Source organism: Anguilla anguilla, chromosome 9 (genome assembly GCF_013347855.1).
Source record: "Anguilla anguilla isolate fAngAng1 chromosome 9, fAngAng1.pri, whole genome shotgun sequence".
NCBI lineage: Eukaryota > Metazoa > Chordata > Actinopteri > Anguilliformes > Anguillidae > Anguilla > Anguilla anguilla.
This window is the reverse complement of record NC_049209.1, coordinates 1,805,449-1,822,491: the sequence shown is the minus strand read 5'-3', so window position 1 is coordinate 1,822,491 and position 17,043 is coordinate 1,805,449. Positions and strand designations below refer to the sequence as shown.

Here is a 17,043-nt window from a genome sequence, read left to right as displayed (position 1 = left end):
AGTGAAGAATCTGACCGGAACCGGAAGAAATTCCCATGACAATTTCCTGTTTTAGCAAAACAAACCACACTTCACGCAGTGACGTGGCTAGCAGGGCAAAATCCATCTGCTAGAGGTGTGGAACATTTCTACGCACGAGACAGGTTTGTGATCGTTTTTTGGTTCTCTTTTTGTTTTATGTTATTTATATTTTTTATCTGACCAAGGAATGGACAGTAAACTAGTTCGTTGGTGCCAGAATGCTGCTGGCCACGTAGCTAACATCAACTAGCAAATAGCCAAGAAAGCTAGCTTTGTGTTAACGAAATGACGTTAGCTAACATGAACATTAAGCAGGTATTTTGGTGGAAAAAATTCCATGTCAGTGGCGTAGCAGAAATCATACTTAATTTTCCTGTGTAATTTTGACTTTGATCCTTTGAATCTTAATCCAAGCAGAATCCAGTGTTAACGTTGCATCAACAGCTAGCTGGTTAGGACACAAGGTGTTTCTTGTGGTGCCGGGCGTGATTCTGAAAGTCAAGTGTACTTATTGCTAATTTATTATAGCTAAGCTTGCTTGCCAAGTGTTTACGCCTTTTAAAAATGTTTAGTGTGTGTAAATATTTTAAATCATGGTTTGATACCCAAACGTTTTCAACCTCCTATGATCTTCAGTCGATTAGTACGTCACAAGCAGTAAACAATAGTTATGTAAGTCACACACTTTGTTTTCTGAACTCGTGAAAAAACCAGAATGTAATAACATAAAAACCTGAATATTATTCGATGTGAATTTCTAAGAAGGCTAATTTGGGAATTCAGCCTGTGGTAAAAGCTTCTCTTCTGATGAGCTACATTTTCTCTGGATGAGATCAGCATAGCAGCAGCTCGTCTCAACCGCAGAATGTTTTTTGTCTTTCTGGTATTATATATGAACGTAGGGATGTTTTAAGATGTCGGACAGCGAAGCACAGAAGGAATTGGAGGGGCAGTCGGAAGGGCAGGAGATGGAACCCCAGCGGACACCATCTCCGGTGACTGACAGCCCCCCAGAGACGCCCGAAAATGACACCGACGTGGCGCCGGTCCGGAAGACCCGAAAAAGACCAGAGAACAAGCCTGTTCCTGAACCTAAGGAGGAGGCCCCAGAGGTCAGGAAAACTGAGGATGATTCTACAAAGGTAGGTCATGCTTTCAGTGTGCGGGTGCTTCGAATTTTGAGCAGCCCTGTGAGTGGGGGGGGGGGAGGACACATTTTTAAAGATGACAATAGGTTACTTTCAGCATTATTTGCTGTTATTCTCCTGTCATGGATCTGAAATCTCTGCAAAGTAACTGGCCTCAAGCAGCACAAGCGTGTAGCACCCCCACCAGTGTGTGGCATGGCAGCTGTGCCAAACTTTCACTCCACGTCAGTTTAAGCAGAGAGATGGAGAAAATGGAATCTGATTTGTTGATAAATTGGGATACTCGGCCAGAACACAGCAGGAAACCATAATGGCTTACGGTAGCTCTCAGAGGATCTATAATGATGACGGTGAGCGACAACCTCGGTTCAAGGTTCAACGTGAAACGCCATAACATTCCTGTCTGTGAGCTGGGCTTCCATCTGGTCCAGTAGGAAAACTGTCCCCTAGTGGCTCACCACCATCCATCAGGAGCAAATGCTAATCAAGTCTGCACCCTCTTCTCTTATGTGATTCCATACATGAAGGCTACAGACTGCTTGCAGTGATGTTTTTCCCTTTCTTTCAGAAGTCCAGTGAGCCGGCGGTTGCTCAGGGAGGGTGGGGCTACTGGGGGAGCTGGGGCAAGTCCATCATGTCCACTGCCACTGCCACAGTGGCCTCTGTAGGTGAGGAGGGGAACCGCAACTCCATCATTCTGTTAGCTCTGCGTGGAGCTAAAGTGGCTATTCATCATATCATATTATTACAGGCATTTAGCAGATGCTCTTTTTACATAGTAAGTACATTGGATACTGAAGGTTAAGGATCTATAGGGTTAAGTACTTTGCGCAAGGATACAATGGCAGTGTTCTACCAGGGAAGCGAACCTGTGACCTTTAAGTTACAAGACCAACTCCTTACCCATAATACTACACTGCTGCCCACTCGCAATATAAAGACAACAGACACCATGAAACTTCAGCTTTAGTTGTGGGGGGGGAAAGGCCTGAATTCTTTAGACCATTTACAGAACTTGATATCTGACGTGTTTGCAGGTTGTGTTTGTCTGACAGTGTGTGCTTGGTGCTTCAGGTCAGGGCATATCCCAGGCGATTGAGAAAGCAGAGACCTCGCTTGGGATCCCCAGCCCCGTGGATCTGTCCACGCAGGTCAGAGAAGAGGAGAGCGAGGACGGCAGCCCCAAAAGTGAGAAGGAAGGCGAAACCGATGGCCCACCGTCCCTGGGGGGGGCGATGGGAATGTTGTCGTCGCTCTCCAGTGTCGTCCAGAGCACCGTAAGCGACAGAGGCGTCTCTTTCTTGTTCTACGTTTCGGGCGTTTTTTCTGTTTGTCACTGTTCTGTCGCGTGCATTCGCTGAATCTGCACTTTCCTAGGGCAAAACGGTTATTACCGGTGGCTTGGATGCTCTGGAGTTCATTGGGAAAAAGACCATGGATGTCATTGCGGAAGGAGATCCGGGGTTTAAAAAAACGAAGGGACTGATGATCAGAACGTCCACTCTATCACAGGTAGGTCAGGTTTGAGGGAAGGGGGAAGCCCCATGTTAAATGTGGTGTGTACCTTGATTATGTCATACGGACTTCTGCCCGTTAATGCAGAGTGGAAATACAGGCCAAACTCAAACACTAGTTTTTAACAAAGCCTGTGATAGGCATGCTCCTCACAGTCACCATTCTCAGAAGCATTTTCAGCTGTGACTCACAGAAGGTGAAGGTTTGTTTGCCTACAGCCCAAGGTCTGTGTCTGTGTCTCTGGCAGGTAACGCCCAAGGTCTCTGTCTGTGTCTGTGTCTCTGGCAGGTAACGCCCGAGGTCTGTCTCTGTGTCTGTGTCTCTGGCAGGTTTTAAGGGAAGCTAAAGAACGAGAGGAGAAGCAGACGGCGGAGGAGGTCTCCTCGGACGCGGAGAAGAAGGCCCATTACGGAATGCTGTTTGACGAGTACCAGGGCTTATCTCACCTGGAGGCCCTGGAGATCCTGTCCAGAGAGAGCGAGGCAAAGGTAAGGCAAAGGTGAACTCATCAGCGGAGCTGTGCAGAACACTGGTCACATGACCGCCTGAGGCGACCGTGTAGGCCTGCGCTGTTGATTGATTTATTGTATATTTCTGTGTAGTGAGTTGTGCTTGTTGTCATATCTTGCTGTTTTGCGGCGCCAGGTGAAGTCCGTTCTGACCGCCATGTCCGGGGAGGAGCTGGCCCGGCTGAAGGAGGAGCTGGAGCAGATCAAGGCGCCCTTCTCCCTGGTGGAGTTCGACGAGGAGGAGCTGGAGGAGAAGAAAGGTGTGGCCTCAGATCGTACACCTGGGCCCTGAGGCACTGCTGCAGGAGTACTGCCTGTTCCCACACTGAAAGGGGACTGTACAGGGGTTTTTGCAGTAGTACAAGGATGGAGGTTGTACTAAGTACGGGTAGGACAGTGGAGATTGCAGTAGTACAGTATTGATTGCAGTATTACATTGGTGATTGAGGGTTTTACTGAATGCAGTAATACAGTGATTGAGGTGGTACTGATTGTGGTAGTACTGTAATGATTGCAGTACTACAGTGGAGATTGCAGTAGTACAGTGATGGAGGTAGTACTGATTGTGGTAGTATAGTAATGATTGCAGTAGTACAGTGGAGATTGCAGTAGTACAGTGATGGAGGTAGTACTGATTGTGGTAGTATAGTAATGATTGCAGTAGTACAGTGGAGATTGCAGTAGTACAGTGATGGAAGTAGTACTGATTGCAGTAGTACAGTGAGGATTGAGGTAGTACAGTGATGGAGGTAGTACTGATTGCAGTAGTACAGTGAGGATTGAGGTAGTATAGTAGTGCGTGTGGTAGTACACTGCTCTGTACGGTAGTGCAGTAGTGACTGAGGGAGCACAGTGCTGCTTGTGCTGTATTTTGTATAGCACCTCAATCTGCGTGTAGCTCCCAGGATATTATCTCTATTAAGAAGAAAGTTGAAAGCAAGTCCAGTGGTATGGCGAACACATTAAATGATGTGACGCCGCTTTTAGCAAAACTCAATTTAGGTAAGAGCAAAATAATAGATCAGTGATTTTTTTATTGATTTTTGTCTCTTAAGATGATGGCGGGACAGAGTTTGTGAAGGAACTGTCCGACATGCTGGCAGACCTGCACTTATCCACAAACGCGGACAAACTCGGCCGGGTATGTGGCTCTTCACTCCTCTTTGTCTGAACAATATTTTAGGGTTTTCATATAAAACACGAGAGACAAAAATCAGTGTTTAGACTGACACATAGTGAAAAGGATAAAGATTGGGGGAACGTACAGCAAAGGACATAAATACTTCACCCAACATCTGTCATGCTGTTGACTTTAACCATTCAACGCTTTGCAAAGCCTTAGTGCGATGTGGTATGTCGCCATCTTGTGGAGAATACATGAATTTCAAAATGACTGTTAATAGTGTTGTGCTGAACACTGATGAACAACAGTTTTCTATAGATGAACAACCTGAATATCCCTGAACAGAAGACAGTCGTGTAAAATGTAATTAGCTTAATTTTACCTGGCTGCATGAATGCCCTAGGTTTGTGACACCTTTCACCTTGGTAACGCAAACCTGTTTACGGAGGCATCCATGATTTTTAGCGCTCGCTATAAGAAAGGTTAACATGATAATGTGATGTCATAATCATCATGGAATTAAAATCTCAGAATGGACAGTAAAATTCACGATTCATAAAAACGCTTTGCTTGAGGGTAGTCTGACATCTCCTGTTTTGGGTAAAATGGGCAAACTGTTGTTCAGTCCATAAAGAAGGCTTACGACAGCATTGGCGAAATGAGCAGACCAGCAGAAGGCTCGAAACAGGAAGGGGAGGAGCCAGAAGAGGAAGTCCAGGACAAAGTGGAAGAGGTGAAACCGTGCACTGTTGAGGTATGGAAAGAACGCTGTTCTCTTTCTTGGGCATTTGCACAAGTGGCATGTTCCCTGGCATTGCAATGCTACTGGATCTAAATTATATACATTATTAGGTGTATTATTATTATTATTATTATTATGAAGTGTTTGAGTGTTTATTACAGGGAAAAACGAGCAGAGTAGGCCAGTGCTTTTGTCGGTTTTTGCACCCTGTCCGTTCTGATCTGTGTATCTCCCTCCATCCACAGGACATCCACTCCTCAGCAATCAGGAGTCTGGCTGAGCTGACGGCCAGATCGATAGAGCAGTTTCACAAAGTGGCAGAACTTATCCTTCACTGCGAGCGCCAAGAGAGGAGCGCTCTGGAACAGGCCAAAACCCTGGCACAGTAAGCCCCAAACCCTGCCACAGTGAGCCCCAAAACCCTATCACAGTACTCCCCAAAACCCTGACACAGTAAGCCCCTAAAACCTGTCACAGTGATCCCGGGGAACCTGTCACAGTAAGCCCCAAACCCTGCCACAGTACACCCCAAACCCTGTCACAGTAAGCCCCAAAACCCTGTCACAGTACGCCCCAAACCCTGTCACAGTAGGCCCCAAAACCTGCTACAGTAAGCACCAAACCCTGTCACAGTAAGCCCCAAAACCCTGTCACAGTAATCCCCAAAACCGTCACAGTACTCCCCAAACCCTGTCACACTGCGCCCCAAAACCCTGACACAGTACACCCCAAACCCTGTCACAGTAATCCCCAAACCCTGTCACAGTAATCCCCAAACCCTGTCACACTGTGCCCCAAACCTTGTCACAGTAAGCACCAAACCCTGCCACAGTAATCCCCAAACCCTGTCACAGTAATCCACAAAACCTGTCACAGTGAGCCCCAAACCCTGTCACAGTAAGCACCAAACCCTGCCACAGTAATCCCCCTTCCCAGCCTTTTAACCACCATCGGCTGCGTGACTCGCCTCAATCATCATTGGCCTTCCTGTTGGAATCTACATGGTTCCTTACATTGGTTTCCATGTCAAATTGCCATCAGTGAATCCCGTGTTATCGGTGGATAATCTTGAAGATTATCTTATCTCTCAGGACACCGTTTAACATATAGCTTCTCTTCTTTTTTTTCAGGATCACTATTGTTTTGTGCAGAGAGATGTCACTCCTGTCCAAGAGGTTCACTTCTTGTTTAACCACTGTAGGGGTAAGATTGTTTTCATCTTTTTTTCATCAGAGTTTTAAAATCTAAACAAAAAGAGGGGAAAAAATAACATGAATGTTTTATTTTTCAGTCGACTGAAAAGGGAGATGTCCTTAACCCATTAATAACAGGCGTGTTTTTGGAGGTTAGTATTGTTGTGAATATATTTCATATCGATCGATTCCAAATTAGACAAATCACTCCTAGCATAATTTGGCAGTATTTAACTTGTGTATACTTTGTCCCTGGTCTTTAGGCTTCCAACAGTGCGTCCTACATTCAGGATGCGTACCAGCTGCTGCTGCCAGTATTAGAAGTCTCTCACATTCAGAGGCGTGCAGACTCCACTGACCAATGACAACGCTCGTGTGTGCCAACAAGGAACTTCATCAAAGAGGAACGCCATGTGTGATGTCACCGACATCTTTACACTTTCTTCCAGCCGACTTATTTACTTTCATGTAGACAAGTGAAGTGCTGATAAATATGACTCGTGTTTTTTTTGTACAGTTCGTAGCGAAAGTGTTTTAAAATGGCGGGAAAAAAGACTCTTCCAAATTAATTGCTTCCACACTACATGGTTGTGTACATCATTTCAGGTTTATTACTCCCCTCTTAATACAAATCCTAATCTTGAAAATACCTGTACTTTCTATGGTGAAGCTTTTTAGAGAAATTTTTCTAAAATTATTTTCATAGATTTCTTTCATTAATTTTGTAACTGTTGACAAGGACACGTTCTGCAGGTCACATGCTATTTCAGGTTTTAAAAAAACCCAAACTTTTTATCACCTTAGGCTGAGGTCATGATGTGCATTGTGACTAAATAGTAACACAATCATTTTGATGCTGGTCAAAACCTTCTGATAACATTCGCTTACCTCATGGAGTGTACTTTCGTGGAATATTAGAAAGATCTGCAAATTAGCTCCTGGTCCTGTGTCACACCCCTGTCACATCAAATTAGACCAAGTCCAGATTCATATTTTTAAATAACTTACACAACATTGCTTGTTTGGGTTGAGATTCAGCCCTTAGCCCTTGTATTGCCTGGAGGTGTGTGTAATGCTTCAGGTGTGGTTACCAGTTGCATTTTTCGCCCGCATGCAACTAACTTCTAACAGTACTGACCAACGCTGGTCATGGTGCATTTATCAGTCATTGATTATAGATGTGTGCAAAATGCTGGTCTTAGCTGTAGGTCCCTGGCCATACATATTTTGATGAGTGCTATTTCTTACAATTGAGCATTGTCATGTAAGTTTTAGTGGTGTTCAGTCCTTTGGTGAATGCTTCATTAATTTCTCACACATTGCTTAGATGTACTGTTGAGAACACCTCATAGTCACGGGCCATTTGGACTGGAAGCCTTTCAGTTCCCTACAACGTGTAGTCGTATTGTAAGTTGTCTTATAATAAGTATACTTATATGTGGCATTTTAATGCGTATATCATTATATTACGTATTCCGTTGTTATTGTTGAATCTGGTTGTCATGAGGCAGGTATTACTGGTTTTAAATGGCTTGTAAGTCCTTATAAAAGGGTTATATTTTATATTTATCCAAAACAATGCAAAGAAAATATTTTTTGATTTCTCATGTAGTGACTAAATTATCACAACATGAAATTATAGCCATATTGGAGAGAGGGATTAAATCAGCTATTTTTATGTCCTACAGTATTAGCTTTTTGTGGACCCTTTCAATTATGTAACTGGCAAGTATTTGTGTTTCTGAATTAAACTTGTTTTTGTAATAATGTTTTTCAGTACTTTGGTTCCTGTGACTACCAGCCTATATGCTTAGCTCTTGGTGTTCCTGTCCACTGTGAATATGACTCTAGAAAGGGGAAATTGTAATCTGTTAAAATACCATTTTACACGAGACACAGTGTTGTGCAAAGATTGGCTTTTACCAGAAATTGCCAGCTGCTTTTAATAAAGGAGAAGAACCAACTCCTTGCAATTATATCTACTCGTTGGGAGACGAGTGACACCCTTCCTCAAGAGGAAAACTGAAGTCTCCTATTCTCATTCCTGGCAAACCCCATGGCAGCACTTAAACCAGGACCGAACGTGTCCAGGTATCTGCCTGATTTACATGGCAAGCAGTGACTGAGGTTTACACTTTATTACACTGCAGTTTATCTCCCTCTACATAAGCACTGCGTGTACCAACGAAAACAAAGCTTCCCAGTTACATTAGATTTGAGTAGTGAACCACTGAAAACGGCAGTATTCTAAATATCTTACTTGGAATTATCACGTTAGATTATAGTGTTCTAATTTCTGTTGTGTTCTATTTAAGAGTTATGTACTTGTCTGACTTAAGTCACGTTGCTGCTTATGTATTTTCCAGTGCCGTTACATGCAGTTTAACCAGAAAGTTATAATCAGACCATTATTGATAATGATTTAAAAATATATGTGATTTAAAAATGATTTCATTGGCCATAGCAGACACCACGAAATGAATACACCGAAGTGTTTTGTTGACGTTTGTCTCTAAATATATTGTACAGGAAGATTTGTGTGTTGCTAACTGTAGAAAAAACTGCGCCAGAAACACAGCATCAGTCATCATGATGTACTGAAGCCTGACGGAAGATGTCTTGGCTACTGCATTGCCATTTCCCTAAAGAGGTAATTGGGTTTTTCTTACAGAATGTCATGACAAAACTACCGTACGTTTGCATGATTTTGTATTTTTGATCCATGACACTACAGAGGGTAACATTTTTCATCAGAGGCTATTGTTACCATTGCCACACTTTCTGGCTACAGTCAAAATGAGGGCGGGAAATTGAGAGGGTTGTGGCTGTGACCGAGGGGACGTAACGCAGAAACGTAACGTAGTGGGGTCAAAGGTGAATAAGGTTGCAAGCTACCAAATGCGCTTGCGCCTCCTTATGTTTCTGCGATATCGGATGGCTAGCTGGCTATCGAACATTAGCTAGGTTAGAATAAAGCTGCTAATTCAACACAAAACGGACGGAAATCGTTAAAAACACAGGCCAGGTATGGCAGACGTTTTTTGATTTGCTAACCACTGAAATATCCGTTGCGTTAGACGGCTAGAGAAGGGATACTTTGAAAATGTATATGGACGTTAATGTTCGCGAGCTAAATTGCTAAGCAGTATCTGTTAGTTTGGTGGCGATCTGTATACGTTAGACGTACTTGGCAAACTAACAATAATTTCACATACAATTCAGGATTGTTTGCTAGCCCTGGTATCTGTTATTTTCATTCATCACTGTTGTCTATCCAGTTTGCAGCTAACGTTAGGTGCTGTAACTCTGAAGTGTATTTAAGGTTCGCTAGCTAACATAGCTTGCTCACTCATTAGATTACCCCTGGCAAATGCTAGGTAGGTGAAGTCATGTTCAGTTATATTATTAATATTATTAACTGGTTACGAGCGCAGTAACTGACTGGACTATATTAACATCATTTAGCATTAAGCCTGTCTGGTACGTCTGGTGGTTAGCCAGCTAGTAGCGTGCAAGCTATATAATTTGAATGGTATTGTAACGTGCTAATATTCCTGCCAGCCTGCTAGTGGGTTGTACACATAGATTAAGTTGACTAATCAGGCTAACACTGAACAGTTCCGCAAAATGATGCTAACTGCTAATGTTTTCTAAATTGCTTATTTTTCCCCAGTGTTTTCGTCGCAGTCTCTGCGCTGCTTCCTCGAGGTGCTGCTCAAATTTCCGAGGAGTTTTCAGTCGTTTCCGAAAACCGTGCAAAATGCCAGCCGCACTCGCGGATACTAGTCAGATTATCTGCGAAGTCTGGGCCAGCAACGTGGAGGAGGAAATGAGGAAAATCCGACAAATTATCCAGAGTTATAATTACATCGCCATGGTAACCGTTCCATTCCTGTCCACGTGCAGTTGATGTTAGGTGGACAGCTCAGCTGATGTAACGTTTGCTTTATGTAGCGGCAAACTGCATTGCATATAAGAGCGATTCTTTGATGCAAAATAAATGCAAGTGTAAAATACATTTTACTATGGCTGCTTGTAAATCGTGACCGCATTTAATGATATTTCCCGTGGTCTTCTGTGGTTGCAGGACACCGAATTCCCGGGAGTGGTGGTTCGGCCCATCGGGGAGTTCCGCAGCACGGTTGACTACCAGTATCAGCTATTGCGCTGCAATGTGGACCTGCTGAAAATTATACAACTTGGACTCACGTTCATGAACGAGGACGGTGACTACCCCCCAGGAACAACCACCTGGCAGTTCAACTTCAAATTTAATCTCACGTATGTGCACATCAGTCTTTTACTTGCGCCAGTGGCTTGGGAGTGACTGTTTTAAGTACGGCAAGAAACAAAAGTAATTTAATATTCCTTCGACTTAATAATTGCTTGCATTTAATCCAAATGTATCCTGTCGAGAAAGATGATTCAGTTCTTATTCTGGACAGCAGCAATCCATAAGGTATTATCTGGCATTAATTTTGGCAAGAGCTAGCAAAGTTGGACCATATTATATCAAGCCCACAAGCAACCTCATGAATTCTGATGAGGACTGTCAGTAGGATTAATGATGGAGTGCCTGCAAGAGAATACATTAACATGTATAGCTTTTTCCTCTAATAGATGCTGCCCTGATCTTCTCATTTTATTTTATCAAAAGATTTCAATATCTTTTTTCCCCCCTTTCTCTAGAGAGGACATGTACTCCCAAGACTCAATAGATCTGCTCCAGAACTCTGGGTTGCAGTTCAAAAAGCACGAAGAAGAAGGAATCGATACCCTGTACTTTGCAGAGCTCCTGATGACGTCTGGTCTGGTGCTGTGTGAAAATGTCAAGTGGCTCTCCTTCCACAGGTAATGACTGGGGATAAGTAGGGCATGTGGTGGCTCTCCTTCCACAGGTAATGACTGGGGATAAGTAGGGCATGTGGTGGCTCTCCTTCCACAGGTAATGACTGGGGATAAGTAGGGCATGTGGTGGCTCTCCTTCCACAGGTAATGATGGGGGATAAGTAGGGCATGTGGTGGCTCTCCTTCCTCAGGTAATGACGGGGGATAAGTTGGGGATAAGTAGGGCATGTGGTGGCTCTCCTTCCACAGGTAATGACAGAGGATACGTAGGGGATAAGTAGGGCACGTGGTGGCTCTACTACCACAGGTAATGACACGGGTGCACAACTCCGGTCCCAGAGTGCCAGTATGCGCTGCTGGGTTTTTGTTTTAACCTAATTGGCTTAGCTTATTTTTCTGACAGCTCTATAAGCTCCGCTGGTTCACTCCTGTGATTTGAGCACAGTAAAATCTTTATAGGGTACACCTGCAGTCTGCAGTTGTAGCTGGTGCTTTTACGAAGCGATCGGGCTAGTGAAATATTTAAGAGCAGACGTTGAAACGAAATCCTGAAACGGATTGGCCCGCGTTGCGCACCCCTGTACTTGACTGTCATTTGGATCTGACTGAAGTGGCTTCTGACCCTGTTCTCTGCTCTGTGCAGCGGCTATGATTTTGGATACCTGGTGAAGCTTCTCACAGACGCCCGGCTGCCCGAAGAGGAGCACGAGTTCTTTCAGATCCTCAACCTCTTCTTTCCCGCCATTTACGACGTGAAGTATCTCATGAAGAGCTGCAAGAACCTGAAGGTAAGAGCAGTCGAAGAGAAAATCGGTTTAAAAAAAAAAAAATAAGCAGTATTGACGATACAGGTGTATCGTTCATTTCGATTTTGAGTTGATTTGCAAAACCTGTTGTACATTTGTAATATTCTGAGCGTATGATTGGCTGGGAAACTGATTGATATGAGTATGAAGCGCACACAAAATATGGTGTATCTGGTTGCAGCGGTGCTGATGAAGTCACTGTTGTTGCACACTGGTACCTCTATCATTTCAGGTACATTGCTTGTACATTAGTGCAACTAAAGCCTGAATAGGCTACAGCAGTCATCCTCTGTCCTGGTCTGCTTCTTTTTCTCTCCCCGTAACATTGTGCATCTAATTGACACTCAAGAAACCTGGTCACCTGAATTAGCCCTGTAATCAGCTGCTTTAACTGATCAGTTGCTGTGCTACTCAAGTACCGAATGACAAAGTAACAAAAGCCAGCAGACCCTGTGGCTCTCCAGGGTCAGGATTGAGGCTGTCCAGGGTTAGGATTGAGGACCCTGCTCTCCAGGGTCAGGATTGAGGACCCTGCAGCTCTCCAGGGTCAGGATTGAGGACCCTGTGGGTCTCCAGGGTCAGGATTGAGGACCCTGCTCTCCAGGGTCAGGATTGAGGACCCTGTGGGTCTCCAGGGTCAGGATTGAGGCTGTCCAGGGTCAGGATTGAGGACCCTGCAGCTCTCCAGGGTCAGGATTGAGGACCCTGTGGGTCTCCAGGGTCAGGATTTGAGGACCCTATGGCTCCAGGGTCAGGATTGAGGACCCTGCGGCGCTCCAGGGCCAGGATTGAGTGCTACTGCCCTGCGGTATTTACTTGTGTCTCTGTCCCTTTTGTCAGGGTGGTCTCCAGGAAGTCGCTGACCAGCTGGAGCTGAAGAGGATTGGGAGGCAGCACCAGGCCGGCTCGGACTCCCTGCTCACGGGGATGGCCTTCTTCAGGATGAAGGAGGTACGTGGGCCTTAACGGCGTTAAGGAGCTGCCTCTGCTTTTCCCAAGAGCCTTGTGCCACTGCTTCAGCTGTGAGAGGCCATTTGGAATTAAGCGTTTTTAATTTGGCTTTGTTCAGTAGTCTGTGTTGAGGGTTGTGTAGTGTCATAAGATGGTCTTCTTATCTCCAGTGCTTTTTATTGGGCGTGTGAAAAGCCTCACAGTGGCTCAGCTCTAATATGAATATTTCCCTTATATGCTTATATTTTTACACCCTTTTGAAGCTTAATGTCATAAAGCGTATCTCAGGCTGTTCTTTACCTTTTGTTCTTATTGTATTTTAGATGAGCTCTTATTTCCCCATGATAAATGTGCCTTTTTTACATTTTACATTAACCTCCATAACCGATGTTCACACTGAGCTACCGCTGTAGGATGTAAAATCGTTTTTTTTCCCCCTCCCCTACGCAGTTGTTTTTCGAAGACAACATTGATGATGCGAAGTACTGCGGGCGATTGTACGGCCTGGGGTCTGGCTCCTCCCAAAACCAGAACGGCATTTCCTCTTCCTCCCAAGAGGAAACCAACAACAAACACTGACCCGAAGAGGCCAGCGGCGCCAGACAGACCATTGGCTTGTTTTATCCCATCCAGTAGTTGTATTGATCCCCTCCATCCCACCCCACCCGATGGCAGTAATGAATTTCTGTAAGATTTCCACAGCTATAAAAGGACGTTGGTCTTCACAGACTTAAAAACATTCCCAGACCCGTTCAGTTTAGTCACAGCTGATTGATATTTCGCCGTTTTCCCCCACAATCCCCTGCTGAACCTTTCTAGCTTTGCATTATGATGACATTTGGATCATTTTATCTTTTTTTTTTTGTTTTACAGCATTGCAGTTTTGAAATCCAGTCTTTTAAAGCATGGGACCAGCACTTGTGTGTTACACACTGCTACTGACACCTAGCATTTCACTGGGATCAAACGGCAACTGTTTCCCAGAATTCCTACATTGCTTAAGAAGTTCTTTTGACCAATTTGTGTTTCAAGATCTCTTGCAGATGTTTGAAGAATCAGATCACTGTTGGATACATGTTTGTAGGAATTGTGATATTTTAAATTATGCTGGAAAGGTATGTATATTAAAATGTAAAATTTCAAAGAGCCTGATACGTTTTACCATTTTTCCTCTAGTGGAATGAAATTTTAGAGTCGAACCTTGCTCGTCTTGTGGTAGGGATAGGGATACATCCAAGGTCTTTGTAAGTTGTACTTAAGTTATTCGCAGCTACGTTTAATAGATGTTTGCGATTTCTATTTTTTTTAATCCTACATTGTTTTTAACAATTGTATATTAAAATGTTTTCTATCTGCTGAATGTGACATTTTAGTATTTATGTTCTCCGAAGTTTGAGACATGTTGGTACGAATGAGAAACAAAGTATTTTGCCATATTCAGAGCACTCTTCCATGTTCAGTGAATGCTTTGCTCACTGATTTAATAAATGATTTTACCAGCCATGTTTGCAAGAAGTGGCCTGATGTCAGATTTAAGTTTTCAGTTTCCAAATCAAAATCCCTCGTGCATCTCATCATACAGAGTTCTTGCCCTATGTTAGTTTTATGCTGAGTATGTAATATGAGACTGATTGAAAGGTATCCATTCACTTTAAATATCTTCCACTTCGTGCATAACTTTAAAGCAATGATTTAAATCACTTAAGCAACAAGCACATTGAGGTTCAGGTAAATTGGAGCACTTCAAAGGTTTTTATGATGTGCTTGCAACATTGCCACTGTGTAGATTATTTGCAAATGTCTTGCAGCAAAAATAAAAAAAATTCCAAATACATCCAAATAGTACAAGTAGTAGCATAACTCCAACAATCTTGCTTTTGTTACTGGGAAAATTAATTTCTGCACCTTATTGGTTATTACCACAAAGCTAAGTAATTTTAGCAGGTAATATTAAAAGGAGAAGCTTGCCTTAAAACATGCTGGAATAAATGTTGATATATTAATGGGAACATTCTAGAAGCGCTAAATGTTTTCACTGTATGTGAAATCCCAATGGGTGACACCAAGCCTGCTAGCCAAGTGACATATTTAGATTTTTGATAGTCATTTTTGAAGAAACTCTCCAGCAGCTCTAGTTTTTATTGGTCTTGACCCTGATGCTAAAAAGTGGCAGTAAAATCATAATCTATTCATGAACAGAATGGGAAACAAACTTAATGAATGAAAAGGTTTTATTACATATACACACTTGCTGTCAGAGCAAAGTGTTTAAAAGAAAAAAAAAAAAGTCCAGTCTGACTTCATAGTTTGATGTGAAAGTCTGTCCCCGTTAATTAAGGAATCTCTGACAGGCTTTGCGATGGACGCTCGTGGGCCCGTGTTTCTGCAGCAGACGCAAGGCTTCCTCCTTCAGGTGTTCCGGAACGTGAGTACAGCTCCTGTCCATGTGCAGGAGGATGAGGCAACACTCCAGGACGTCCGGGAAAGAGTATTTCTGAAAGGGGGGTAGAACATCACTTAACACCCTTTGCTTTTCTTACCATTTGAATGACGAGTAGTATTCCCAAAGTAATCTTAAATGGATTGTAATTGGATTAAAAGTTTCCTTACCTTTATGTGTTCAGGAATTTCGGCCAGTTCCTTGTGGCGTTCAGACACCAGGGCAATCAGGGAGGGCAGAGAGCCGTTTGTGTCCCTGGGGAAGGGGTTGCACATTTTAGACAAATTTCACTTGACGTGCGGATTCTATAAAGATGTTTCAAAGATGGGCAGCCACACGGTCCACATACGTCAGGGTTCGGCAACAAGGGGCGTACCTGTTTGGTTTTCATGCCAACTTCTGGCCTTAACTGGTCCTAACAGTTTACCTACATTTCTTGATAAGCGCATGAGTGACAACCAAAGACTGTTCTTGCGTCCCTAACGAAACGTTTTACTTTGGCTCGCTCCTAGATTGGATTAATGTTGGTGTGTACAGCCAATTAGGTATTGAAGGACGGGGCCAACCTTTAACCACAGGGTCTTTCCCAACGAGGAGAAAGACTATATTTAAAAATGGTCCGACAAACCCAGGAATTGTTCCTAAAAACAGGAACTGAGGGAGTGGAGGGATGAACTCGTACCTGTGGTCAGGATCCGTGGTGCTGTCCATGTCCGTCTGTCCCTCCGCTGGGCCTGCGGAGGTCTGTGTCAGTCTGTGCAGCTGCACCAGGCTGGCTATCTGCTGCTGGATCTGCGCCACAGCGCTCTGTGTGGCCTGGAGGGCAGCGTGCGCGTCGGACAGCAGGGCCCGGCAGAACCCGCCCAGAACCGTCGCCGTCTCCACGGTGACCAGCGAGTCCGAGGGATTCTGGGTCTCCGTGATGACCTGCGTGTCCGGCTCGTGTCCGTCTGAGGGATTCTGGGTCTCCACGGCGACCTGCGAGTCTGAAGGATTCTGGGTCTCCATGACATCCTGCGCATCTGGCTCACGGCCGGCTGAGGGATTCTGGGTCTCCGTGACGTCGTCTGACTGGAGCGCGTCGCCGACACCGCTTCCCGCTGCCTGACCGCCACCTCCGCCATCGGCAGCGCCACTCCACCACAGCTGGTACAGCCGCACGTAGGACACCCAGGCCTCCAGGCCTCTGACAGCGGCCAGGCCGGCCTCATCCAGGGGCTCCAGCCTCTCCCTGTACCGCGCGATGGAGTCAGCTCCTGCAGGAGGAACCGCTCGCTTAATGTACCCAAACAAGCACGTCCACCTCACACAGACAAGAGGGTTTACTTATGCAAAATAAATCACATCTGGAGTGTCATATGGGCACAATGCCAGTTCAACGCCCCTCTCTCTGTGATAAGTCAGAGCCAAAATGAGAGCACCTCCATTTTGGGAATTCGGGCCCCGAGCATGTCACCCCCCTCACCTTCAGGAAACAGCAGACTGCAGATCTCTGAGAGCAGGCGAAAGTGGCCCACCCCACTGCAGCGAGCCACGCCCCCTAGCAGCTCCTCTAGCCCCGCCCCCCATTCTCCCAGAGTGCAGCTCAACAGGCCCATCGTAATGTCCAGCGACACCTGGTACAGCAGCTAAAGGGAGACACACGGTCAGAATTAGTCAGCGAGCAGGACATTTAAAAACACGATGATTTAAGACTGGATTCATTCTTCTAAATCACAAATGTCTGGCTTTCATTTCTCTATCATTG

At 44.6% G+C, this 17,043-nt stretch overlaps 3 protein-coding genes across 6 annotated transcripts in view; 2 read left to right on the top strand and 1 right to left on the bottom strand.

Annotated features, from left to right (window-relative positions):
- Nucleotides 1–8: 8 nt before the first annotated feature.
- On the top strand, nucleotides 9–8,022 carry fam114a2 (family with sequence similarity 114 member A2). Of its 2 annotated transcripts, none has more exons than XM_035433196.1 (13): nucleotides 9–143; nucleotides 924–1,163; nucleotides 1,741–1,837; nucleotides 2,244–2,446; nucleotides 2,547–2,681; nucleotides 3,014–3,172; nucleotides 3,330–3,453; nucleotides 4,249–4,334; nucleotides 4,942–5,070; nucleotides 5,304–5,443; nucleotides 6,189–6,261; nucleotides 6,350–6,403; nucleotides 6,515–8,022. In XM_035433196.1, exons 2-13 carry the CDS (start codon nucleotides 936–938, stop codon nucleotides 6,614–6,616), a joined length of 1,530 nt encoding a protein of 509 aa, XP_035289087.1. In that variant the 5' UTR covers nucleotides 9–143; nucleotides 924–935; the 3' UTR covers nucleotides 6,617–8,022. The 2 variants fall into 2 exon arrangements, with proteins under 2 accessions (XP_035289087.1, XP_035289085.1); XM_035433194.1 differs by having other exon boundaries at nucleotides 1,738–1,837.
- Nucleotides 8,023–9,118: 1,096 nt separating this feature from the next.
- On the top strand, nucleotides 9,119–14,357 carry cnot8 (CCR4-NOT transcription complex, subunit 8). Of its 3 annotated transcripts, none has more exons than XM_035433883.1 (7): nucleotides 9,119–9,276; nucleotides 9,925–10,128; nucleotides 10,339–10,532; nucleotides 10,941–11,102; nucleotides 11,743–11,887; nucleotides 12,746–12,856; nucleotides 13,307–14,357. In XM_035433883.1, exons 2-7 carry the CDS (start codon nucleotides 10,012–10,014, stop codon nucleotides 13,433–13,435), a joined length of 858 nt encoding a protein of 285 aa, XP_035289774.1. In that variant the 5' UTR covers nucleotides 9,119–9,276; nucleotides 9,925–10,011; the 3' UTR covers nucleotides 13,436–14,357. The 3 variants fall into 3 exon arrangements, with proteins under 3 accessions (XP_035289774.1, XP_035289775.1, XP_035289776.1); XM_035433884.1 differs by lacking the exon at nucleotides 9,119–9,276 and adding an exon at nucleotides 9,419–9,628; XM_035433885.1 differs by lacking the exons at nucleotides 9,119–9,276; nucleotides 9,925–10,128; nucleotides 10,339–10,532; nucleotides 10,941–11,102 and adding an exon at nucleotides 11,311–11,348.
- A 712-nt stretch (nucleotides 14,358–15,069) lies between these two features.
- gemin5 (gem (nuclear organelle) associated protein 5) overlaps nucleotides 15,070–17,043 on the bottom strand; it is a 13,637-nt gene continuing 11,663 nt past the window's right edge. The window contains exons 25-28 of the mRNA XM_035433882.1: nucleotides 16,762–16,924; nucleotides 15,979–16,552; nucleotides 15,467–15,551; nucleotides 15,070–15,350 (exon numbers count right to left, since the gene is read on the bottom strand). Of these exons, the coding sequence (XP_035289773.1) occupies nucleotides 15,186–15,350; nucleotides 15,467–15,551; nucleotides 15,979–16,552; nucleotides 16,762–16,924 (987 nt within the window). The 3' untranslated portion in view covers nucleotides 15,070–15,185. The remainder of the gene's footprint in view (nucleotides 15,351–15,466; nucleotides 15,552–15,978; nucleotides 16,553–16,761; nucleotides 16,925–17,043) is intronic.

Excerpts from the sequence above, each read along its gene's own strand:
- cnot8 (XM_035433883.1), top strand. The coding sequence starts at position 10,012 with ATGCCAGCCGCACTCGCGGATACTAGTCAGATTATCTGCGAAGTCTGG. Across the intron at positions 10,129-10,338 it reads GTTATAATTACATCGCCATG|GACACCGAATTCCCGGGAGT; the intron begins GTAACCGTTCCA and ends CTGTGGTTGCAG. Across the intron at positions 11,888-12,745 it reads AGAGCTGCAAGAACCTGAAG|GGTGGTCTCCAGGAAGTCGC; the intron begins GTAAGAGCAGTC and ends CCCTTTTGTCAG.
- fam114a2 (XM_035433194.1), top strand. The coding sequence starts at position 936 with ATGTCGGACAGCGAAGCACAGAAGGAATTGGAGGGGCAGTCGGAAGGG. Across the intron at positions 2,682-3,013 it reads GAACGTCCACTCTATCACAG|GTTTTAAGGGAAGCTAAAGA; the intron begins GTAGGTCAGGTT and ends TGTCTCTGGCAG. Across the intron at positions 6,404-6,514 it reads TAACAGGCGTGTTTTTGGAG|GCTTCCAACAGTGCGTCCTA; the intron begins GTTAGTATTGTT and ends CCTGGTCTTTAG.